General features: G+C 42.5%; 1 protein-coding gene across 8 annotated transcripts in view; it reads left to right on the top strand.

The window, feature by feature from the left end:
* The window catches only part of LOC134359336 (phosphatidylinositol 3-kinase C2 domain-containing subunit gamma-like), a 285734-nt gene that overhangs the window by 229220 nt on the left and 30000 nt on the right, over positions 1-26514 (top strand). For 6 of the 8 annotated variants that reach the window (XM_063072428.1, XM_063072427.1, XM_063072430.1 and 3 more), the window contains exons 29-31: positions 17258-17375; positions 24071-24140; positions 24277-24377. In XM_063072428.1, the coding sequence (XP_062928498.1) occupies positions 17258-17375; positions 24071-24140; positions 24277-24377 (289 nt within the window). The remainder of the gene's footprint in view (positions 1-17257; positions 17376-24070; positions 24141-24276; positions 24378-26514) is intronic. The other 2 variants (XR_010021088.1, XM_063072434.1) reach the window with 1 other exon arrangement.

Here is a 26514-nt window from a genome sequence, read left to right as displayed (position 1 = left end):
AGAAAAGAGACCACCTGGCCTGCCAGGAATTCAGTCTCTTGGCCTCCTGAACACAAGCCAAGTTCTTGTGGTATATCCATACGATAAAAGGGGTCTTGGCCCACTCGATCCAGCACGTTATCCCTCCAGAGCAAACTTGACCGCAAGCTGCTCTTAATTCCCGGTGACGTAATTCACCTCTGCCAGGCATAGTCACCTGGAGAAGAACACAAACGGATGCAGCTTATTGTCTGAAGGTGTCCATTGAGACAACACTGTACTCACTCCGATGTCCAAGGCACCCACCTCCATAATGAAGGGAAGGTCCAGGTTAGGTGTAAGCTAAAATGGGAGCCGTCACGAACCCTGCTTGAGCTCTGTGAAAGCAGCCTCTGCCTCGGTAGTCCAATCAAAAGGGCCCGTGGGTCTCTTGGTTTGTGCCGTCAGCAGAGCCGCCACTGAGCTGAAGTTTCTGATAAACTTTCAATAAAAGTTGGCAAATCCGAGGAAATATTGGATCTGCTTCACACTGGATGCTGATAGCCAATCTCTGGCTGCCTACGTCTTACTAGGGTCCATCTTGAGATTACCATTAGAGATGATGAAACCCGGTAAAGAAATAGTGGTTACGTGAAATTCAGACTTCTCCAGCTTGACGTAAAGTCCATGAGCAAAAAGCCTCTTTAGGATACTTCTGATGTGAGCATTGTGCTCCTCCATGGACTTCGAGAAAATTAAGATGTCATCCAAATAGAGAAAGCATACTTACGAAGAGCATCTCAGAGTATGTCGTTTATAAAGGCCTGGAAAACAGCTGGCATGCTCACAAGGTCAAAGGGCATGACCAGGTACTCATGGTGCCCTGTCGGTGTGTCGAATGCCATCTTCTGCTCTTCACCCTTCTTTGTGCGAACTAAGTTGCACGCAATCCACAAGTCCAGCTTCAAAATTACTCTTGCCCCTTGGAGAATCTCAAAACCAGTGTTAAGGAGTGGAAGAGGGTAATGTTCCTGACTGTTATGCAATTCAACCCCCTATAATCAATGCAAGCTGCAGACTTACGTCCTTCTTCTGTAGGAAGAAGTCAGTGCCAGCTGGAGAGGTGGAGGGCCCAATGAATCCTAGGCAAGAGCCTCCTTAATATATTTCTCCATAGTGCTTCTCTTTAGGCCTGATAGCATGCATAATTGACCCTGTGGAGGACATGTACCTGGCAGTAGATCTATTGCTCAGTCGTAGGGTCGGTGCAGTGGAAGATTTGAGGCCTTTCCCTTACCGAAGACCTCTCCAAATCCTTTTAGATAGAAGGGATTTCCACCAGCTTGGGTGCTGCGATTACCCCCAAACCTTCCTCCACGGATGACTTTTGAGACTCTGTCAGTAACAAGGGTGCTTTGGCAGACCCCAGAGTCTCCCCCATAGGTTCAGAAGAGGCTTTAGTGAACAAAGAAGCCAAATCACTATCCAAGTCCTTGTCTGTCTCCTCAGACATTGGCAGGGAGGTGCGACAAATAGTCCTTGTGCTCCTGGGACTAGGCCCAAAGAGTCTCTCTGTTCTGGAGCCTTCCCCTTAGACAGGACCTGGCAACTGGAGTCCTCTAGCTTAGCAGCTAGAGTTCCATATGTCTTGGACACCTCCATGGTTTGCTCCTGAACTAGAGATCTAGTTCCAGCATACCCCTGACTGAACTGGGTCAGAACTCGCCGGTCGGTCTTCCGTTGAAGGTAGGATTGGGTTCCCTCAAGGCTGCGGGTCACCCTGAGCAGGTCCGCCCCCTTGTTGGCTGCTGCTCTTGGGAGAGTCTAGGGGTTGAAGCATCAAGCCAAAAACATACCTTCTTGCAGTGACTGGACCATGCAATGATCCTGCCTTCCTTCCATTTTATGGAAGGGGACACCCAAGGGTGTCTGAAGATCATGGGTACATGAGAGGATTCAATGATGTGGAAACTAATGTCCTCTCCTCATCTGCAAGACCAACATCTGCTGCCGGATCTGCCTGGAACCAAGCAGACAGCCGTCCAAGACAGTTGCCGTCATGGGCTGACACAACACCTGCAGTGGTATGTTGAGCCAACGGGCAGTCTCCAAGTCCAGGAAATGTCCCACTGCTCCAGAGTCTAAAAGAGCATGCATCTCTCGTCAGTTCATACCCCAAGAGATCTCTGCCTTCAGCGTGACACCAAAATCTGTGAGGTCGAGGGTGCTGGCTGCTACCATCACCGCCCCCTGACACCGGACAGTTGGAACAGTTCTTCCGACATTCGGCCCACAGATGACCTGCTTCCCTGCAGTAATGGCAGCAACCTCGACCCCGACACGAGATCCTTTCATCGCCAGAGATGGTTAAGTGGCCAATTTGCATGAGCTCAGCAGGAGACAGGCTAATCATGGTCCAAGATCGGAGGATGAAAGTATAATGCATTGAGATTGGACTCGGGCTAGCCCTCTTCCTTCTCTTGAAGTTATCCCACTTACGCTCTGCCAGATGATTATCGAGACAAATGGATTGGTTGACCAGAACCTTCAAGTCCTCAGCTGGTTCTCCCAAGGCAAAGGCATCCTTCAGTTCATTTTGGTGTCCGTGACAGTATATCGTATTCAAGGTTTCCCCATTCCAGCCACTCTCTTGGGCCAAGGATGAAAATTCAATTGCGTGGCTGGCCGCTGACCTTCCACCCTGTTGAATTTTCATCAGGCGGTCTGAGGCTTAGCTGGCACCAGCGGAGTGATGGAACACCTTCCTCCAAGAAATCCTCTGAGTCCAAGCAAATGTCCGACCTGCGTTCCCAATGCGCGGTGGCCCTGGACAGGGCTCTTCCAGTCAGAAGAGAGATAATGAAGACCACCTTCCCGTGCTCCGAAGGGAACCAGGATGGCTGGAGTTCAAACTCTAATGAGCATTGGAGGAGGAAGCTGCAGCATGAACCCAGGTCACCATCGAATCTCTCTGGGGTCGGAAAATGGACTGGCTCTGCAGAGCGACCGACAGCCTCACCCGATCAACTTTGGCTTCCCTCCTGCAGTAGTTGGGACATGGTGACTTAGAGGTCATGTATCTCCAGGCTCTGCCTTGAAATTTTCTGGATGTGGCTGGTCACAGCTGTCGAAAGGCCATGGTAACCCAATGAGTCCATGTTGGCTCAATCGTACTGTGACAAGAGTCCTTGACGAGGATGGCTTGGACCCAAATGCTGAAGTATCTGAAGCAAGGATTGAGGCATTGTATCAAACTGGATTGAGAATCTGAGCACAAAACAAACAGTAGACAAAATCACAAGTAGCCTTACACTTGAACAACAAACTTCATATGAGGTGCTCCTTAAATGCTCAGTCCTTGGTACCCAAAGCACGATTGCCAATTAGCAGGACTGTTCTGATTCTTTAAAGGGTCCAAAGTATAAAGCTAGCCATACACAGGGGAGTTAGAGCGCCTACGTCTTGGAAGCTGGTGCGGACAGGTACCTGTCGTAACAGGTGTACAACACAGAAGCATGAAGTTGTCCACTTCAGTTTGAAAAAATGTTGAATATTCTTTAAACAATGCCAACTTTAGGAATATTTACATTCAAAGGGACGGACATAATTGTTGCAAATTATTCAAGCTAATATACCAATGCAGCTGGCAGCTTCTACAGTACTGTGGAAAAGTCTTAGGCACACATATATAGCTAGGGTACCTGAGACTTTTGCATAGTGCTGTAGTGATTTTATGTATTGCACTGTACTGCTATCTTAAAAAAAAATTCCTGACATACGTGAGCGATAAACCTGACTCTGATCTGGGTCTCTTTTGTGGACTGAGAGTGGGAAGGGGTTAAGGACACGGGAATCATGGTTGGGAAAAGGGAAGGGAAGGGAGTGGGAAGCACCAGAGAGACATTCTGAAATGACCAATAAGCCAATTGTTTGGAATCAAATGACCTTGCCTAGTGTCTCGGGGATGGGTGTGTCTGTACCCATGCTGCCACCTCCCCCACCCCGGCACTCCTCCTCTGTCACCTGTCCCACAACCCTCTTGTCACACTTCACCCTCACCGTTCCCAACATCCTTTGCTCCCACCAGCTTTGCAAAGTCTCTCTCCACTCCACATTGACAATTACAATACTATGCAAAAGTATTGCATAGTATTGTATATACAGCAATGATTAGCTGTATATACAGTATGCGCCTTGGGCCTTAGCACCTTTGTATGTCACAAGAGGCTATGGAAATACTCTTAATAGTATGTCTATTAGATTACTCATTATTTTGCCAACACATTGAAGAAACTTTCTCTAATTCCTTGCTTCCTTGTTTATATTGAATTCAATGGGGCTTCACTCCCCGCCCTCCAGTCATCCACTGGGCTTCTATTCCTGCACTTCTCTTGTTCAGAGTCCCCACTCTTCATGTTCCTTTTACCCTTCTTCTAAACTTTCCTCACACGCCGCGAGAACAAAAGGGATGACTTAACACGTTCCTAAAATGGAGAAGAGGTGGTCATACTCAGAAGCTGCTGAAGCTCCTATCTGCAGGCTAATAGTGGGTTTCAAGTTATAGAAATGATTACTGAACGTTGGTGCTATGGAAACCGTAGTAATCCAATACCTCAGACAGAGAAGTTTACAGTCGTCTCGGGCAGTATTGACTTATCAGGCTGCTTTCCCCTATGAATGAGGCTTTGATAGACACACCCATCACTTAAACTTGGCTTTCTTCCCAGATAGTGCAGAATCCAACTGCCTGGTCTGAAACTGAATGAACAAGATTGTGAATTTTACCAGTGCACCTAGAGGCAGCCCCAGTACAGAGGTCGAGAACTGAAACATATCAAATTATGGTCTCTGTTCATGTCAGTAGCACTGCCATCTGTATCAGAGTCTGGAGTACTGTCTGCCCCTCTTAATTAAAAAGTTCTAATCAAAATTATCTAATGTCTCAACTTCACAGCACAAAAATCCCACTTTAATATATTATTTATACTGATTAATTAAACCAAATACTAAACTGATGTGCCTAACAGCCAATTAGTTTGGCTGTAGCTTTTTTTCGGCTGTGACAGAAAGTCAATGATTGACCTTTGACTTCCAGTGTGGAAGCTTTAGTATGTAAGAGTGGAATGCCTCAAACACAATTGAAGCCATAACTAAACAGGGAGGTTTCCATGTAGGTTCCCAGACAACCATTGCTTCTGGTAATCTATAATTAGCTGACAGGGTACAAAGCACCAGCTAAACATTTGCTATGAGTAATTCTTTCAGCAAAATGAAAAGGTCGTTCAATGTGGGATTCAGGATCAAGCTGGAATACTTGGAGTTCTGGGGGGGTTTAACCCTAACCTAACAACGACTAATTGCTTGACTTTCCATCCAAGCAGTGTCAAGCTCAACATCCCGCCTGTGACAGAAGCATCGCTCGTATTAATTGTCTACATTCTCTTAGATTTAGGATTAATTTCAGTCTTGCCTTCAACCAAGACTTGGAGAATGTCCATGAAGTAATGTGATAAACTGACTATCGCCATTTGAGTCAGAAAGAACAGCTATAGTAGCAACTGAATAGAGTTACGGTGGTTCAGTGCAGAAACAGGCCCCTTGGCCCATCAAGTCTACACCAACCATCAGCCATGCACCTGCACAAATCCTATGTTAATTTCCCACATTTTCATCAGCTTCCACAGTTCTTTCACTCACCTACACACTAAGGGCAACTTACTGTGGCCAACTAAACCATCAACTCGCATTTCTTTAGGGTAGATATATAGAAATATAAAAATACAGAAACATAGAAAACGTACAGGACAATTAAGGCCTTTCGGCCCACAATGCTGTGCCGAACATGTACTTACTTTAGAAATTACCTCGGGTTACCCATAGCCCTCTATTTTTCTAAGCTCCATGTACCTATCCAGGAGTCTCTTAAAAGACCCTATCGTATCCGCCTCCACCACCGTTGTTGGCAGCCTGTTCCATGCACTCACCACTCCCTGCGTAAAAAACTTGCACCTGACATCCCCTCTGAACCTACTTCCAGGCACCTTAAAACTGTGCCCTCTCGTGCTAGCCATTTCAGCCATGGGAAAAAGCCTCTGACTATCCACACAATCAATGGATGTGGGAGCACACAGAGGAGACCCACATGGTCACAAGAATAACATGCAAACTCCACACAGACAGGACCCAAAAATTGATCCTGGGTCTGCCCTGGAGTAATGCAGCAGCTCTCCCAATAGCTTCCAAGCTGAGTGTGCCAGTCAATGAGAGGTGAACAGTTACTGCCAAGTGTGCAAGCCCATGAGAGTGAACACTAGTGCAAGGACAATCTAATCTTCTTAAATCAACAGCTTTACCTTGGCTGCTGATCTTTAAGTATACATTATAAGTAGGCAAAGAAAATGTGATTCTGGAGAAACTTTAACCTGTTTGTGGAAACCTCCTTAAATATTGCATCCAAAGAGAAAAGTTTTAAGCCTCACCAATCCTTATAAAAGTAGGTTAGGAGTAGGCAATTAAATATTGCAGCCTCTAGAGAAATATGAGACAATGTTTAAAGCTTTGGCAACAAGGCAATATTTAACCACAAATTGAATGACTAAGACCCTAGCCTCTCTCACCCATGGAGGAACTAAATTACCATCAGTCTCATGAGAACAGTCAAAGTACATATAGACATCCTGGCCTAAAAATCCAATCATGTTGTACAACATTTATATGCATTGTGCAATAGAAAAATCAATGGCATTTATTGTGCAGTTTATGAAGTTTGTATCTTGATAATACACAGAGTATCTGTGCAAGAACAAAGGGATCAGTGACACAACCATGTGTCTTGCTCAACACTTCTTGGGAATTCAGCTGCTCAGCGGCCCCGTCCATCGCATGAGTTGTTCATGTAGAACCAAGTGAGAAAAGGAACAAACTGCTGGAGGAACTGAAATGGTCAGGAAGCATCCATGGATTGCAACGCACACAAAAATGCTGGAGGAACTCAGCAGGTCAGGCAGCATCTATGGAAATGAAGAAACAGTCAATGGTTCATGACTGAAAAGGAAAGGGGAAGACACCAGAATAAAAGTGTGTGGGGAGGGGAAGGAGGATAGCTAGAGGGTGATAGGTGAAGCCAGCTGGGTGGGAAAGGTAAAGGACTGCACATGAAGGAACTTGATCAGCGAGGAGAATGTAAGATAGGAGAAAAGGAAGGAGGAGGGGCCCAGGAGCAAGTGATAGGCAGGTGAGAAGAGCTAAGAGGCCAGAGTGAGGAATAGACGAAGAGGGGAGTTTTTTTTTCGGGAAGAAGAAATCGATATTCATACCATCAGGTTGGAGGCTACCCAGACGGAATATAAGATGTTGTTCCTCCACCCTGAGGGTGGCCTTATCGTGCCACAAGAGAAGGCTACGGACCGAGATGTCAGATCAGGAATGAGAATCGGCATTGAAATGTTGAGCCAATGGATGGATCACTTGGCTCTGCAATCAATGGTGTAGGTTGAGACCCTTCATCTGGACTGAAGTACAGGGGGAAGATAGCTGGTGGATAGAGATAGAGGAAGGGATGGAGCAAAGCTGTCAACTGATAGGTGGATCCAGGTGAGGAGGGCAATTTGTTGGAGGAGGGAAGGGTGGAAACAGCCACAAAGTTGGGCGGTGATAGGTGGGGGCAACAAGGGGCTGCAGGTGATGGGATCTGATAGGAAATGAAGGTCATCACCTGCAGTCCTTTGTTCACTCCACCAATCACCTCCCAGCATCTGCTGCTAATCCACTCCATCTGCTTATTCCCCCCCGCCTCGATCCATCCATCATTTGCCAGCTCTTGTTTCACCTCTTCCCTTCAGTTCTTTACGCTAGCAATCTCCGCTTTTATCTTGTTGACGAGATGAAGGGTCTTGACCTGAAATGGCGACTGTCCATTCAAAGTCAAAAGCCAAAGTCAAGTTTATTATCATGTCCACAACGGCCTGACTCGCTGAGTTCCTCCAGCAGTTTGCTTGTTGCTCTAGATTCCAACATCAGCAGCCTCCTGTAATTCTAGTAATTCAAGAGAGTCTGTGTGATTAGACCTGAGACTGTGGAGCCTCATATTTGGAATATTCCCCCCACCGCAGAGGGTTTCCTGGTGTTTTCACAATTCAACTTGAATACCTCTAACCAACTGTGATCACAAACTCCCTTCAGGAGCAGATCATTTCTCCTCTTCTACCATTCAGCAAGACCACGATCTCCAACCTCAGGACCACCTCCTGGCACTAAACTCATATCCATCACTTGTCTGACCAAAATTAATTCCATGCCCCAGAACTCTAATTGTCAACCTGACCTTCATCCCAGAACCATCAACACCTCCAGCTTTTTGCCAGCCTCCTAACAGCATGACCTGCAAACTCTAACTTGAGAGGGAGCATTCGAGATTTGTAATATCCTTTGCGAGGAAAAATACTTCCTAATACCATCCAGTAATTCAGAGGACTTTATTAAAACAGTCGTAGACGAGTGTGTCCCCACAAAATCATTTAGAGTCTTGCCCAATGAGAAGCCCTAGATGGACGATGAGGTCGGCATTCTGCTGAGCACCAGATCTGAGATATTTAAGTCTGGTGATCAAGAAAGTTACAAGGAGGTATGATCGCTGTTTAGCCATCTCATGGGTGAAGTGGCATTTCCGAACTAATCTTCTCCCAATGAAGCATGTTTGACAGTTATGGCAAGGCTTGAATGCTATCACATCTTACGAAGTAAAATCAAGTGACATGGATGACAACAGGGCTTCGCCTCCAGATGAACTCAATTATGCTCACCTTTACTGTCAAAACACGGCGGAACCATCACAAGCGCCCATAGCCCCAGTGATCCTGTGATTTCAGTATCTGAGGCTGATATGCGAACAGCTTTCAGGAGAGTGACCCCACAAAAAGCATCCTACACAGACTGGGTGCTTGTTCAAGTACTAAAGACCTGAGCTGATCAACTGACTGGAGAGTTCATTGAGATCTTTAACCTCTCGTTTCAGCAGTGCGAGGTACTCACCTGCTTCCAGTAAACTTCACTTCTTTGGGTGCCTAAGAAGGATGTGTTAATCTATCATTCAGTGGCATCTACATCCATAGTGATGAAGTGCTTTATGAGGTGAATGATAAAACATCTCAACTCCTGCCTAAAAAGTGACTTAGATCAACTCCAATTTGCCTAATGGAGTAACAGGTCCACAGCAGATGCCATCACATTGGTTCTTCACTCAACTCTGGAAGTCCTGGACATCAAAGATGCATACATCAGGATGCTCTTTATTGACTACTGCTCGGCATTCTATATCATCATCCTCTCAAAACAAATCAATAAGCTTCAATTCCTTACCCTGAATACTTCCTTGTGTAATTAGATCCTCGACTTTCTTACTTGCAGACTCCAGTCAGTTCGGATTGGCAACAACATCTCTTCCTCAATCTCCATCAGAACAGGTGCACCACAAGGCTGTGTGCGTAGCCCCCTGCTCTACTCATTTTACACTTTTGACCAAGCACAGCTCCATTGCCATACTCAGGGTTGCTGGCAACAACACTGTCTTAGGCTGAATCAAGGGTTGTAACCAAGCAGCATGTAGGAGGGAGATTGAAAATCTGGCTGGGTGCTGCCATAACAACAACCAGTTAATCAATGTCAGCAAGAAGAGGGAGCTGATTATTGACTTCAGGAGGAGGAAGCCAGAAGTCCATGAGCCAGTCTTCATCAAATTACAAATACCTGGGGATACGAATTGACAATAAACTGGACTGGTCTAAGAACACTGAGGCTGTCTACAAGAAGGGTCAGAGCCGTCTCTACTTCCTGAGGAGGCTGAGGTCCTTTAACATCTGCTGGACGATGCTGAGGATGTTCTATGAGTCTGTGGTGGCCAGTGCTATCATGTTTGCTGCTGTGTGCTGGGGCAGCAGGCTGAGGGTAGCAGACACCAACAGAATCAACAAACTCATTCGTAAGGCCAGTGATGTTGTGAGGATGGAACTGGACTCTCTGACGGTGGTGTCTGAAAAGAGGATGCTGTCCAAGTTGCATGCCATCTTGGACAATGTCTCCCATCCACTACATAATGTACTGGTTGGGCACAGGAGTACATTCAGCCAGAGACTCATTCCACTGAGATGCAACACAGAGCGACATAGGAAGTCATTCCTGCCTGTGGCCATCAAACTTTACAACTCCTCCCTTGGAGGGTCAGACACCCTGAGCCAATAGGCTGGTCTTGGACTTATTTCCTGGCATAAATTTACATATTACTATTTAACTATTTATGGTTTTATTACTATTTATTATTTATGGTGAAACTGTAACGAAAAACAATTTCCCCCTGGATCAATAAAGTATGACTATGACTAAGAGGATCAGAGAGGGAGAGGGTCAGAAACCTTAAATTCCTCAGTGTTATCATTTCAGAGGACTTGTCCTGGCCCCAGCACATAAGTGCAATTAAGAAGAATGCACAGCAGTTCCTCTGCTTCCTTAGCAGTTCATGAAGATTCGGCATGACATCTAAAATTTTGATCAACTTTGATAGGTACGTAGTGGAGAGTATATTGACTGGCTGTATCACAGCCAGGTATGAAAACACCAAAGCCCTTGAGTAGTGGATACTGCCCAGTCCATCACAGGTAATGCCCTCCCCACTGCTGATGACATCTGCGCAAAGCGTTGTCACAGGAAAGCAGCACGCATCATCAGAGACTCTCACCATCCAGGTCATGCTCTCTTCTCACTGCTGCCATCAGGAAGAAGGTACAGCAGCCTCAGGACTCACACCACCAGATTCAGGAACAGTTATTACTCTTCAGTCATCAAGCTCTTGAACAAAGGGGATAATTTCACTCAACTTCACTTGCCCTCACACTGGACTGGTTCCACAATTTATGGACGAGTCATCTCATGTTCTCAATATTTATTGCTTATTCATTTTTTATTATTATTATTATTATTATTATTTCTTTTTTTCCTTTTGTATTTGCAGTTTGTTGGCTTTTGCACACTGGTTGAATGCCCAAGTTGATGCGGACTTCCAATGATTCTATTATGATTGTTATTCTATTGTGGATTTATTGAGTATGCCCACAAGAAAATGAATCTCAGGGCTGTATATTGCGAATATATATACTTTACTAATAAATTTACTTTGAACTTTGTACCGTTAAGCATAGAGACAGTCAATTGAATTGACCAATTGTGCACTCTGCTCTATATGATCATGGTAGTGCTGTAATCCAAACTGTGATATAGCTCAGTTGGGTTTTGTATCATTAGAGGAGACCAATTTAAATGGCACACCTTCTTGGACAGGTATAATGAAGGTGATATTTCAGTTGCATGTCAGTACCTGATAGCGAATTCTTTACTGATTTGCTGCATTCATTGCATTGCTCCCAGGGTACTTGTGACCTTCCCCGGCATCTACTCAGTCATTTTTAATTATTTCCCTTCTCTCTCCCTACATTCTTGCCCCAGCAGGGAGATAACCTTACATGCATCCATTTTAACAACTAAGCTAAGATTAATCCTCAATAGCTTCCCATCTTCTAGGTATTTGGATTCTCAACTTCTATTGACTGTATTAATTTTGATGGAACAATGTGTGCAGGAATGGTCGGTATCAAGTACAGTTGGTGTTGAAATACCAGTTAGGAGGTGACTGCTTGCTAAGTACAGCCAACAACAGTTTCAGCTTTGTTCCAAACCTAAGACTTGAATACGTACACCCTTACTTCACAGAGGGGTTGAATTCCTAGAAAACAGACCATGTCATGCTTTTCCGTAATGTGAAGCAACATCATCTGCGCATGTGTCAGAAAATTAAATTGAATCTGTGTTTATTTTATTTCTTTCATTCCACATAAATTCCATAAGAGTGAGTTTTTATTCTATGCCTCATATTTTTGGTCATGATTTGTGAATTGTGTAAGGACAAATTTCCACCAGCCAGCTGTTGTAATATCCAGGGGCTGCCTGGATATTACCTAACTAGTGTAGTATTGAAATAGGGCTGAATGTTACGTCCTCCAGGGAGAACGTTGACGACAAAGGTTCCTTTGCCTGTTCTGTTAAGTATTAAATATCTAATAGAGCTAGTCAAAGCACAGGAAGCTCCCTAATCTTGCAAAATTTCTTTCTTTACCAAAAACATCAAATGCAAGTTTGCAAGGTGCTTGCCTTACTATTGTTTACAGTAAACTGCGGTGTGCAAACTATTTGCCGCACTTACTATGTATTGCATTTCAAAGGAAGTAATTGCAGGTAATTGCTTGGGATGATGTTCAAACAGCAATGAAGTCCAGTCAAAACAGTCTCTTCTTTCATGCATGAATTGAAGATGATGAGATTTAGCCTTCTATTACATATTCTATAATAGCCAAAATAATGAAGTGGAAATTTCTCTTTCCTCTTGCATGGTAATGATACAAGCTAATACCTCAACAATATCTGCAGTTCAGCTTATTTGCTACTAATGCTGAAAAAGCTCCATACTATGTTGTGAGTATACTATGTGGGCACTGTTATGTGTGCTGACACTTGCGGGCTGTGCTCGGCATATCCTTAGGTTGTGTTGGTTGTTAATGCAAACTGTGCTTTTCACTGTATGTTTCCACGTACATCTGAAAAATTATGCTCATTCTGGAACTCAGCATGCTTCAATTATCAGATTCCATCATCTGCCTCCACCTTCAGTTTCTGTGGTAATTTCCACTCTTCCCTACTCTATCTCGCTATCACCCCTCCTCACTTGGATCCATCTATTGCCTGCCAGCTCTTGCCCCATACCGTCCCAGCATCCAGGTCATGCCCTCTTCTTGCTGCTGCCATCAAATTTGCATTTGCACAGATGCACAGTTCGCGAGCTTTCTGCACTCTGGTTGATCTTTCATTCATCCTGTTATAGTTACTCTTCTATAGGTTTACTGCATATGCCCACAAGAAAATAAATCTCTGGGTTGCATATGGTGACATATATGTACCCTGATAATAAAATTTACTTTGAACTTCTCCTCACCTCTTTACCTCCCCTCTATCTTTCAGTCAAGATGGAGGGTCACGATCTGAATTGTTGACGGTCCATTTCCCTCCACAGATACTGCCTGACCTGCTGAGTTCCTTTTGCGTTTTCTGTGTTGCTCCACATTCCAGTGTCAGTATCTGTTGTGAAACTATTTGGTATGCATGTTGCTGGGAGAAGACATGTTGCTCTGTTACAGCTGTGGATGTACCCAAAAGGATGGTGGAGGCAGCAACCCTCATAATCATCAGGGCCATGAGCTGGCCAGTAGGATTAAACAGGAACACAGAAGGCTAGCTGTGTATGATTCTATGATATATTGGAAGCTATTGTGAAGATCATTGTTTGAATCCTGCGTCATCCCTCACCATTTCTGGTGGAATATGAAGTTTACACGGCAGTATCTAACAATTAAAAATATTCACTACAATACAACGTGGAAAGAGGCCCTTTGGTCCATCGAATAAATGTTGACCATCAAGCACCCATTTGCACCAATGCCATTTTATCCCCCCACATTCAATTACATGATTATTAACTGATTATTCTGCAAATTGTTTATGAAACCTTCTCTCAAATTTGCCCAAGCCAAAAAGTGGTTGGATCAACTCTAATAATTTACAAAAGTACATTTTGCTTTTGTGATGCACCTTCAATTATTCCAAAAGAAGTAGGGTAAATACTGAAAGGCTTTTATTTGCAGTAAAATATGACTTCCAGCATGCTGCGTGTCTGCCCCTGGACTGAGAGGGAGGAGCAGGGCGAAATCACCTTTATTCAGGGCTCTATGGGAGGAGCCACAGGGGCAGTCAGCAGAGGGGCGTGTCCAGACAGTTAACCCAATTACAACATATATATATGGTTTACCACGTTTTGGATAGTTGTTTAATTCATTGCAGTATTCCAAATAGTGTTTGTTCTTATTTTCTATTTTCCAGTATCTGATTTTCAATCATTGTTTAATTCACTCCCAACTTATAACCTTGCCCAGTTCAGATAAAGGATCATCGACCTGAAACATAAACTCCCTTTCTCTCTCCATTCCTAGTTCCTGGATTAGTGTGTATTTCTCCCACTTCTTGCTCTAATGACATATTTCTTGCATTATGTAATTTGCATTTGGATTACTATTTAATTTACTTCCAATTCTCTACCAAGATCAACCAAGAACACCTAAGCTCTGAAAATTCAGACACCTGAAATCTGAAGCAAATACAGAAAATGCAGAAAACAGGCCAGGCAGCATCTGTGGAAAGAGAAGCGGAGTTAATATTTCAAGTTGGCCAGTTCTATCAAAGGAGAACAGAACCCAAATATTTCTCAGGTGCTGTCTGACCTGCTGAGTTTTTCCAGCATTTTCAGTTCTTGTCGAAGATGCCCTCCTCCCTTCTTTGATGTGATTGCTATTTGTCCCTTTGAGGTGTGAATGGAATAGTTAGTGTTTCAATCCTTCTAGGCCCCTTCCCTCATCTTTTCTGGTTCAATGTTGATTGTAATGGTGTTATTTTTTTTCTCTCTTGTACAGTATTCAGAAGTTTTGTTGCCCTTTCTGCCTATTTTTATGGGCTCTCACTTAAATGTAATCCATCCATAATTCCTTCTTTTCCTTTCTCAGTGTCCCTATATCTGCCTCCGGTGTATGTTTACAACCAGTGTCCATGACAAGCCACAGGTTCCTACTGCAACCTATGCTTATTTCCTTCCACAACACTTCTGAATAAGGACTCCACTCCATTTTCCACTTCTGTTACATCTGTTCTGATGAACTCATATTCCACTCCAGAACTTCTGAGGTGTCCATCTATGTTTTCCCTCTATCACCGTTGATACAACTCAGCCTCTTCCATCCCGTCTGCTCTCATCCTCATCTCCCAAAGCAAGGGTAAGGTTCTCATGTTGTCGTCTTCTGACCTATCAGCTTCCAGATTCAGAATCAGAATCTGATTTATTATCACTCACGTCAGGCGTGAAATGTGTTGTTTTGCAGCAGCAGTGTACTGTGGTCCGTTGTCCGTTCAGAAAGCTGATGGTAGAGGGGTAAAAGCTGTTTGGAAAGCTTTGAGTGTTGTCTTCAGGCTCTTGTATCTCCATTCTGATATTAACAATGAGAAGAGGGCATTTCTTAGGTCATAAGGGTCCTTATTGATGGATGCTGTAATCTTGAGTCATCACCTTTTGAAGAGGTCCTCAGTGGTGATGGAGCTGGCTGAGTTTACAACCCTCTATAGCTTTTTCCGGTCCCGTGCAGTGGCCTCACCATTCCAGACGATGATGCAGCCAGTCTGAATGCTCTCCGTGACACATCGGTTATCCACAGGTTATCCCCAATAATCTGGAGCACTTCAGAGTGAGCCCGCCAGTCACATCTTGCCTTCTCCTGTGTAAGCTTTCCCATGGGATCACTTGCTGCTCAAGGTGCTGATCGACTTTTCCTTCTCAACCAACTCCTGCTCCCATTCTCTCAGCCCCTTCCCATGCAAAAACAGGAGATGCAAAACTTCCTTTTGCTCCTTCTTCTCATCCGCAGGTCTCAATCGTTACTCCAGGTAAAGCAGCAATTCATTTATACTTATCCAACCTCACTTGATTCTCTACAACAGGCAAACAATACACGGATTAGTTGAGTATTTTGCAGAGCACCTCTTGTCAGGGCGCAAGGGAGCCCCTGAGCTTCAAGTTACCTGTCACTTTAATTCCCATCCCATTCCCACTCTGCCCTATCAGTATTTGGCTTCCTACACTATTCAAATAAAGCTCAATGCAAGTTTAAAGATGAGCATCTCAGTTCCAGACTTGGCACATTGCAGGCTGATTGGTTTCAAGAACTTCAGCAAGTCTACAATTCTCTGTTTTTCTCTCTTATCGAGGTGTTCCGGATTTCATTCATCTCTTCTTTTATAAACCTTCATCCAATATTACTATCAGTTGTGTCCTCAATCTCTCCTTTCCTCACCATCCTTCCTCATCGCTCTCTCCCCTTTCCTTCTTTTCTCTGAAACTGGAAACTTTATTTTCCCAGTTAAACATGGAACTGTACAGCACAGGAACAGGGTCCTCAGCCAGTGATACACCAAACAAATTAGTCTAATGATTCCTAATTAAACGTATTCCTCCTGCCTGAACAATGTCCATATTGCTCCATCCTCTGCATATCCATTGCCTACCATAGAGACCTTTAAATGCCTCTATCATAACTGCCTCCACCACCACCCCAGCACCATCCAGCACCCACCACTCTCTGTAAAAAAGAAACTTGCATCACAAATCTCCTTTGAATTTTTCTCCTTACTTTAAAAGCATGCCCTCTATATTAGATATTTCAACCTGGGGAAAGGATGGTGACTGTCTGTCTATCCATCATATTACTTTACAAACTTAGAAACATAGAAAACCTTCAGCCCACAATGCTGTGTCGAACATGTACTTACCTTAGAAATTACCTAGGGTTACCCACAGCCCTCTATTTTTCTACGCTCCATGTGCCTATCCAGGAGTCTCTTAAAAGTCTCCATCGTATCTGTCTCCACCACCATCATCGGCAGCCCATTCCACACACTTACTGATCTGTGCGTAAAAAACTTAGCCCTGACATCTCCTCTGTGCCTGCTTCCAAGCACCTTAAAACTGTGCCCTCTCGTGCTAGCCATCTCGGCCCTGGGAAAAAGCCTCTGACTATCCACACGGTCAATGCCTCCCATCATCTTGTACACCTCTATCAGGTCACCAGAAGAAAAAGCCAAGTTCACTCAACCTATTCTCATAAGGCATGTTCCCCAGTCCAGGCAACATCCTTATAAATCTTCTCTGCACCCTTTCTATGGTTTCAACATCCTTCCTGTAGTGAGGCTATGAGAACTGAGCACAGTACTTGTATCAGGTCTCCTCTTAGCCTCTGTTAGTCCAGAGAGAACAACCTTGTTTTTCCAACCTATCACTATATAACATGTGCTCTAATCCTGGCTATATCCTGGAGAACTTCTTCTGCACCCTCTGCAAAGCTTGCACATCCTTCCTGTAACCGGGTGGCCAGAATTGAATGCAATAGTCCAGATACAGCCTAACCCGGACTGCAAAGTAACTTTACATCTTCTGATAAAAATTACTTGGTGTTAATTCTGTTTCTTTTTCCACAGATGGTAAGTATTTTCTGCATTTGCTCTTCTTATGTTAACATTTAAACCTTTCTGCTGATACATTTCTTCCAGTAGTATATGTACAGTATTTTGAAGAAAAAAGTGATGGTTGCAAATGTCTGTGTTCCAGATTTCCTTACAAGCCTCTGATAGAATTGTCTAAGGGAAGGGAATTGGCGAGGAAAAGAAAGGATGAACTAAATACATATGTGGGATATTTGCTGAACGGATCACCTCATGTTGCAACAGTAAGTCTATGTAAAATGTCAGTGCTAGGAGAGTGAAATGGGGAATTTTGAACAAAGGATAGGACCAATCAATCCATTGCAATGCATCTAGTGCCAGTTCTTCATGTGAAATTTTCTGCTCCTCTCCTCTCTCCCTGTCTCTTCATGCATTCTTCTATATCATCCAACTTCACATGTGCACAAAGTTCTCTTTCAAATTGTTACATTTGCTGCCTGAATAGTTATTCATCATCCCCTTTTCCATGCTCTAATAATCTTCTGCAACGAAAACAAATCTTCTATCATTCCACTTCATTCTCCTTGTAATTATCCTCCATCCTTTCTCTCCTGTTAACAATTTACAAACCATTAAAAACAATCTTTCACTACTTACCTATAATTATATGCATGATCCCAATCTCTATTCATTACATCCAAATACATATCTAACAAAAAAAATCATTGTGTGTATTGATTTCATTGCTCCAAGATTTAACCTCTTTAATCGAATTAATGTCATCTGTATTAATATTGATCAAAAAATATTTCAGCTATAATTAACTTTAACATTCATACAAAACTGAATGCTTTGTTCAAGGCATTACTGGCAAAAATATTTCAGTAACAATGCTAGGAGAATGATAGTTGCAGAATGAATATGCAGAATGTCCTGAGTTTGATCCCTGGGGTTCAATTCCAATTAAGTTTTAACTGCACTGTATAACTCCCAGAGCCCCAAAAACAATAATGTTTATGGTTTATACCCAATTCCATTAAATGAGTGCACACCTAATGGCAGATGAAAACTCTTTCAAATCCACTGATTCAGTTGCTCATAATGACATCCAGTTGAAAATGAGAAAGCAGGAGTGTAAACCTCTGGTACCACTTTTGTTGGAATGGACAATGATGAATCATGAGGCAAGCAGAATGATCTTGGCATTTGCTTGAAGACAAACGTTCTTTCCCAATAGCATCATGTCATGTGTTCTTTCCCTTCTTTGCGTATATTGATCCATGGTCCCCGTACCATATTAGCTGTACCCATTCCCTCATGATGTTCTGCTGTCAGTTATGCTCGGAATTTCAATTGCATTTGCCGCAGGACTGAAGCAGAAAGAAAGAAAAATAGCTTAAGTTACTTTATGTGTAGTACAGACAGTGCCTTGCAAATTTATTCAGCCCCCAACCATTTGTTCACAGACATGAGTATTACAACCAGGGATTATGATCAATTTAACTGAGAATTCTTATTTGTGAATGACATGCTCCCTTTATCATAGTAGAGTCTGAAAAACAGAGAATATTGTAAAGCATGAAAAATTAAAAATTCAAATACTGTAATGTCAGCAGTACAGAAGTATTCATCCCCCTTTGTTTGGTACCTAGTCCAACCACTTCTCACAGCTATTACTGCCAGTAGTTTTTTTTCAGTAAGACTCTATTAGCTTTGCACAAAGTGATGGAGCAAGATTTGCCCATTCCTCCTTGCAAAACTGATCAAGCTGTGCCAGATTAGTTGGGGATCGGCAGTGGACAGCAATCTTGAGGTCTTGCCAGAATGTTCAATCGGGTTAAGGTCAGAACTCTGACTGGGCCACTCTTCAGAAAGGCAAATTTCCTCCACTGTTTAAGCATTTGGGCAGAGGCTAGCAGGTTTTTATCCAGGATCTCTCTGTATTTAGCAGTATTTATCTTCCCATCAATCTTCACAAAATTTCCAATTTCGGCTGCTGAAAAGCATCCCACTACCATGATGCTACCTCCACCATACTTACAGTAGGGATGGTGTTACCTGGCTGATGTGCAGCATTAGGTTTACACCACACGTACCACTTAGTGTTTAGGACAACGTGTTCCAGTTTAGTCTCATCTGACCACAAGACCATCTTCCACATCTTTACATCACATTTTAAGTGATGCTTTGCAAAGCCTATATGGGAGGGCATGCTTTTTTATTAGCCAAAGCTTCCTCCTTGCCCCTCTTCCATAAATACCCTTTTTGTTCAAGACATTAGAGATTGTGGAGTAATGAACCTCATCTCCAGTTGCAGCTATTGGCATCACGGTAGCCTCTCTTACCAGTGCATTCTTCTCCAGCAACTAATTTTAGAGGGACTGCCTGATCTAGGCAGTATGGCGGTGGTTTCCATTTTTTCATGATGAACTGCAGTGAGCTCTGAGGTATGTTCAGTGCCTTTGAAATGTTTTTGTACCCTTCCCAAGATTTGTACTTCTCTATCATCATTTCCCTAGCTTGTCTTAACTGCTCTTTGTCTTCAGTTTGGTTTGGCCTGTTGAAAATCTACCATACTGTTTGACTTTACAGAGAGAGGAAGTATTTATAAATTCATTGAAAGTAGGTGATCCTCCAATTCTCTACTTCAACAAATTAGGTGAGTTAATAAGTTAATATATAGTATTGCACCTAAGGAAAGTTGGCATAATAATTACAAAAGGGATGAATACTCTTTCAGCCTCACACTTTTGTTTTTGAACTTGTAGTAAATCGTTGACAGGTTTTGGAATTTTTCTTTTGATTTGACATGATGTGCAATATTTTGTAGATTAGCTCACAAACATCCTACTTCGATTTGGAAAATGAGACAGTAGAATGTGAAAGTAATTGCGGAACTGAATAGTTTTTCAAGGCACTGTAAGTTCATATTTCCTCATCACGGGTAAAAATGTAAATGAGATTATTCAGATCACAGAGTTCAAAATTCAGTTTCTCTGACATGAATTGTAAAGTGATGAAGACTTTCCTGTACCTAATAAACTGAACACTGGGTGTGTGTTCATGATCTTCTGCTGCAATAGCTCTTATGTACACTACTGTTGTAATATGTGGTTATTTGGGTTACTTTCATCTTCCTGTCAGCTTGAACCAGTCTGGCCATTCTCCTCTGACCTCTCTCATTAATAAGGTGTATTTGTCCACAGAACAGCTGCTCACTGGATGTATTTTGCACCATTCTCTGTAAACTCTGGAGACTGTTGTGCCTGAAAATTCCAGGAGATCAGCAGTTTCTGAGATACTCAAACCACCCCATCTGGCACCAACAATCATTCCATGGTCAAAGTCATTTAGATCACTTTTCTTCCCCATTCTGATTCTGGCCTGAACAACAACTGATCTTCTTGACCATGTCTGCATGCTTTATGCACGGAGTTGCTGCCACGTGATTGGCTGATTAGGTATTTGCACTAACAAGCAGGTGTACCTAATAAAGTGGCCACTGTGTGTATAGGAGGGGAGTATGTGGCTTGTGCGTGGGCGGGGGGAGCTGTGGGGGCTTTGGGGTCCTAACATTTAACTGTCATTCATTCTTTGGGGCACTCCTGTTTTCGTGGATGTTTGCGAAGAAATAAAATTCCAGGATGTATATTGTATACATTTCTCTGACATTAAATGTACCTATATGCCGGCTGAAATTCTCACCCAGATTCCTTTCTGAATCTTCAAGCTCAATTCTAATCAGTATTCAGTAAATATACCAGTTGGTCTCTACCAAACATCAGCAGTTTGCATGAAGCATTCGGTCAATGCTGGACAATTTATAATCTAGAATTAGAGTTAACACTGACTGACGTTGTGAAATTTGTTGTTGCAACTATTGTGGCAGCATTACAGAGCAATGCATTAAAATACTATAAGTTACATTAAGAAATATATTTTTTAAATTACTGCAAAAAGAGAGCAAAATATAAGTTATTGGGTTCAAGGACTATTCAGAAATCTGATGGCAGAGAGCATGAAGCTGTTCCTAAAACACTAAGTGGATTTTCAGGCTCCTGTACCTCTTTCCTGAAGATAGTAATGAGAAGAAGCTATGTCCTGAGTAACGAACATACTAGGTCCAGATATAATAAGTTACCTCAGATATAATTGCATCATTATTTAAATCCAGTCCTGACACCGAGCTACAATTAGAATAAACAAGAATGTTATTTTATTACACCAGAATTTTCTTTACAATATGAAATATTTGCGTGCTGGAGTGTAGTCCAGATTTGCAGTGATTCAAGTTGTTCAAACTATGAGGTGCATTCAATTTAATTTGCAAAGAACATTAAAAATAGACCACGAAGACAACCTTCCCCTCAGCTCAGCAAGGCTGTGTACCCAGAATGAACCTATAGTCACACTGCCTTGGTTATTCTTTCCGTGGTATTACATTAAAGGGGTAACTCCTGGACTCAAGACAATTTTGTGAATTGGAGTGCAAAGTCGTTATGTAGAAGGGGGGCATTCATGCCATTGAGTCAAAGCCGGTTCTCAGACCATTCTCCTTCAGCCCATTTCTGTGCCAAGTTCTCTCTTCAGCTGCTGTGCTCCATCTACCATGGAGGAAGTTCTTCAAGAATATGACCATGTTTCTAGTTCACGGCTGCCGTTCAGGGAAGGAATCTGCTTGTACTTCATCTGACCTATCTCTGACTCTGAGCCTGCCCAGTGTCATTGAATCTTACACAGTATGTCCTAATTTAAAAAAGACAGTGATTCTGATTTCATTTTAATATAGTAATCAGGGTGAAAACCATCCTTACAGTTTAGAAGCCCTGTATTTTTTTTCTCTCAGGGGAGGTCTTCTGATTTGCTATTAGATCTAAAACTTAGAAGCACATTAGATCTAAACTTAGAAGCACATCAGATAAAGGTGAAATCCATTTTCTCATAATTAAAACTACCATTTTGAGAATTGACGTACAAAGAGATCCACATGACACTGCTCCATTTTTAGGACTAATCTATCAGTCTTGTGCTTCCAACAGAAGTCAGGCTCTGAAAGAACCTAGGTTCTGCAGATTTATCCCTGACTTAAATACAAAGGACAGTGTGCAGTAAAATTCCAATAATCTAGTATTTAAATATTCAGAAATCCTGATGGTTCTGCGAATGCCTCACAAGGTTCTATTACCCACACTGTCTTCAAACTCAGTTGAATTTCAATGACAAACTTCCTAGGGCCTGGTTTTCAGTGTTCCCTTTAAATTCAATGAGTTCATAGGTAAAATTGCTATCCTCAGCTTTTCCCATGTAACATGTAAAACAAAAATGAAAGTGTGCTGGGGTCTCAATAGGAGTAATATCCAATTGTGCTAAAAAATCTACTGGTTCACGCTCAAAGTCCTGCCTCGACTTGAGTTTCATTTGGAAACACAAGGTTTTTCTTCTAGTTTCAAAATATCAGTCATGTTTACTGACTGATCAGCCATCCAAGGCACAAATTCAGGATATAAATATATTTCTGAAAAATACAAATGTTAATCAAGGAAAAAAATGGAAACAAACAGATATTCAACCACATTTATTTTGAAATATTTTTCTAATGATCAACTTTCTTGTGATTTTTTTCTCTGAAACTCAACTCAGCTTTTCACTGTGAAGCTTGATTTGTACTCAGAGCACCTGATACATGGGCTGAAATGGTCAAATAAGTTATTCAAATAGTTCCATTGAATATTAGAGAATGTACACATTATACAACATGAAATTTTTGCTCTTCACGGATATCCATGAAAAACAGAAGATGAGTGACAGTAAAAACGTTAAACCCCCAAAGGCCCCTTCTCCCCCCTCCCACGCACAAGCAGCAGCAAAGTATCAATCCTCCCCATCCACACTTATTTCTGCAAAATGCATCAGCACCCACCAAACACCAAGCAAGCAACAGCAAAGGAGAGACCACAATCTGCAGTACAACAAAAAAAAATTCACCCTGACAAATTTGACGTGCCACAGGCTCTCTCTTCCTAATAAAGGGTCAGAGAGGTGTCACACAGTGAGATGGGAGACCAACAAAGCAAAACAACTTATTGAATCCAATGTTGAAGTCTGCCACATCATGTTTTCCCCCTGAGTTCTCTGACTCGAGAATCAGCAGCAAACTCTCCCCCACCATTGAGAGAAAGTATTAACACAGCAGAGCTATCATTGTCTATCAACTACTCAGAACTCTTCCTTCTCCATTAATTACGTAGGAGATTGTCATTAATCTATCTGGTTCACAACTGTCCTTCAGGGAAGGAATCTGCTGTATTTCATCTGACCTATCTGTGACACCTGACCCACACATTTTAGTTGACTCTTATAGATAAATAGGCATCTGTTAGTCTCGTGAGACCATGAATTTGCACCTTGGAAGGTTTCCAGGGCGCAGGCCTGGGCAAGGTTGTATGGAAGACCGGCAGTTGCCCATACTGCAAGCCTCCCCTCTCCACACCACTGATGTTGTCCAAGGGAAGGGCACTAGGACCGATATAGCTTGGCACCAGTGTGTCGCAGAGCAACATGCGGTGAAGTGCCTTGACCCTTATATGTCCTCTGAAATGGCCTAACAAGCGCTATGTTCAATAGTAATCAAAGATCTGTAGTAAATGCTGATCTTGCCAGTGACACCGAGAACCCTAAAAAAAAAGAAAATATTTTTTAAAATAACAAAACACTTACTTTGAACCACTTTGACCGGGTTGCTGGATTAAAACCAAGTTTTCAGGTTAGCACTGGTTTATATTATTTCTGGACACAATTACATCGTTTGCTTATGAAAATTCACAGCATTTTTGTATCAAGTGAATCCACTTCTCTGCATGAATTTCCAGTATAGATTGAATTATGTTGTAGAAATGCCAGCAAGGAAATCATCCAAATGATTTGAAGAATATACAGTATGTGCAAAAGACACTAAAAAGATTTTTTTCATATTTTGCAGAGTGATCTTGTCTATACTTTTCTTCATTGTTTTCCAAACAATGAGAGAGCTTCAGCGTCATCGTCATCAGGTACTGAAAATGCATCTATTCCTGTTCATTATTCGGTGTTCCTTGTAGTTCATGCAGCACGCAGAAAGTACCAGGAGATGCATCATATACTTCCAAGCCATGGTTGATCAATTTGGTGCACTTGTTTGTCTTTCAGAGGCTGTCTTTCACACTGAGAACTTGTCAGCAAGCACGCAGCTCCGAATCTCCTGGGCAAACTGCAAGCTGTCTGTGATGGTGAAGCACATCAAAAACATTGTAAGAACATACTGTACATCCGCTAGGTGTTCAAACACGCTGTGCTGCAGAATTTTCTATCACTAAGAGAAATGCAAAGCTGCAAAATCCCACCCTCACTTGTTTTGTTGTTGAGGTGCTGAATTTACAGATAATGATCCAATCCAGGTAATGCTCCATCAATGTTATCTGCACAAAATTTCCCCCTTGATTCATTAGGCATTGGGTTCTGAGTGTAGTTGCTGTTTTCTTTGTAATTTTTACTAAAGTAAGAATATTCTTACATCATGTAGATCCGTTCAGATAATCACATTGTGTTTTTCAAGCGAAGAAGATGATATTAAGGAATCTAAGAATGCAGGTTGGTGCAAGAAAGTGACACTGAGGTAAAAGTTCGTCCATGATTCTATTGAAGACCAGACTGAGCACAAGGGGCCAAAAGGTCACTACTGCTTCTACTTTTTATGTATGCGTAGACTGGTAACAGCCAACAGGCGAGGAAACCAATTCACTCATTGATGACCTCCTACAGACAAGTGTTATATCAATGACCAAATCATCCAGTTCTTTAAGAAGCTAATTGAGGAAAAGCCCAAGATACTAGGAAAAACATCCTTGTTCCTCTTTGACTGGAGCACAGGGAGGCTTTGTATCCACTTACAAAAGGGATGGGGCCCACCTCATCACATACAACCTTGAAGTGCTTCCCCTGTCCTGCATTGAAATGCCATCTTAGATTATCAGTGCTGATGGGCTGCGCTGCCCCAATATTTTGAATGATCAATGGAGCATTAATAAAATAGTTTAATTTTCTGGGAAAATAAGGCTATTTTCCTGTCCTTCTCTTGCTTCCTGCACAAACAAGTGCCATCACATGTAAATTGGGAGTGCAGATTACCTTTCAGAGTTGTACCTTCTTTTTCAAGAACTTGAGGCTTCCCTTAATTAGCATCTGCCCCAAATAGAATTCCTGCCCCACTCACAACACGCTGGAGGAACTCAGCATCCGTGGAAACGATCAGTCAATGTCTCGGGCCGAAACCCTTCATCAGGACCGAAACGTTGACTGATCGTTTCCATGGACGCTGCCCGACCTGCTGAGTTCCTCCAGCATGTTGTGAGTGTTGCTTTGACCCCAGCATCTGCAGAATATTTTGTGGTTAGAATTCCTGCCCTCTCTTTGGTCAGGTTTCCACAAGAAGTGTGATTAATTCCTGTTCATTCCATGTAAATACGATGTAGCTGAGGGAAATCAACAACACTTTGTATCAATTCTCATCTAAGAATAGACGTTAGCCCATATAAAACTGCACACAGTACAGCTATCAACCCCATCTTTGCTCTGATAATTTGTGTTTTTTTGGTTATTATTGTCACATGTGGCAAGATACAGAGAAACACCTGTCCAGCATATTGTTTAAACAGATCATATCATTGCACAGTGCTTTGAGCTAGAATAAGATGAAGCAATAACAATGTAGAATACAGTGTAACAGCTACCAAAAGTGTGCAGTGCAGGTAAATGATAAAGTGTAAGGTCGTATCGAGGTAGGCTATGAGGCCAAGATTCCATCTTATTGTACAAGAGGTCAATTCATGTCTGATAACGGTGGGATAGAAGCTGTCCTTGAGCCCGGTGGATTATTTTCTACACAATGGGAGAAGTAAGGAGAGGGAATGTCAGTGATGGGCGGGATCTTTGATTATGCTGGGTGCTTTACTGAGGCAGTGAGAAGTATAGACGGAAATTTGGGCTTTCGGAAATTCTTTAGCACACAGCTACGTGCGTGACCTCCAAATAAATGAGTGGCAGCTCAGGGAGTCAATCAGTGTAAAAGTAATAACTGAGGTGATTTGTGAAGCACAACTAGTTTGCAGGGAGCACAGCAAGCAGTCAGTTCAATCAGTTTTCCCAATTATAAACTCACCGCCACACACAATGAGAACTACTACTGTGAACATAAAGAAAAATTAGTCCTGGAGCTGATCTCTCCACTCCCTGTGACCAGGAATCGAGCTCGGTCCTTAAAAAAACACACAATTCTCATTAACTGATGCCCTTTCCCACTAAACAGTCACTTAAAGTGGAAGCAATTCAGTGAAATGTGATACATGTTTGAATCACTTTTGAATGTGATACATGTCCAATGAGGCAAAT

Source organism: Mobula hypostoma, chromosome 20 (assembly GCF_963921235.1).
Source record: "Mobula hypostoma chromosome 20, sMobHyp1.1, whole genome shotgun sequence".
Lineage (NCBI taxonomy): Eukaryota > Metazoa > Chordata > Chondrichthyes > Myliobatiformes > Myliobatidae > Mobula > Mobula hypostoma.
This window is presented reverse-complemented; position numbering and strand designations above follow the sequence as displayed.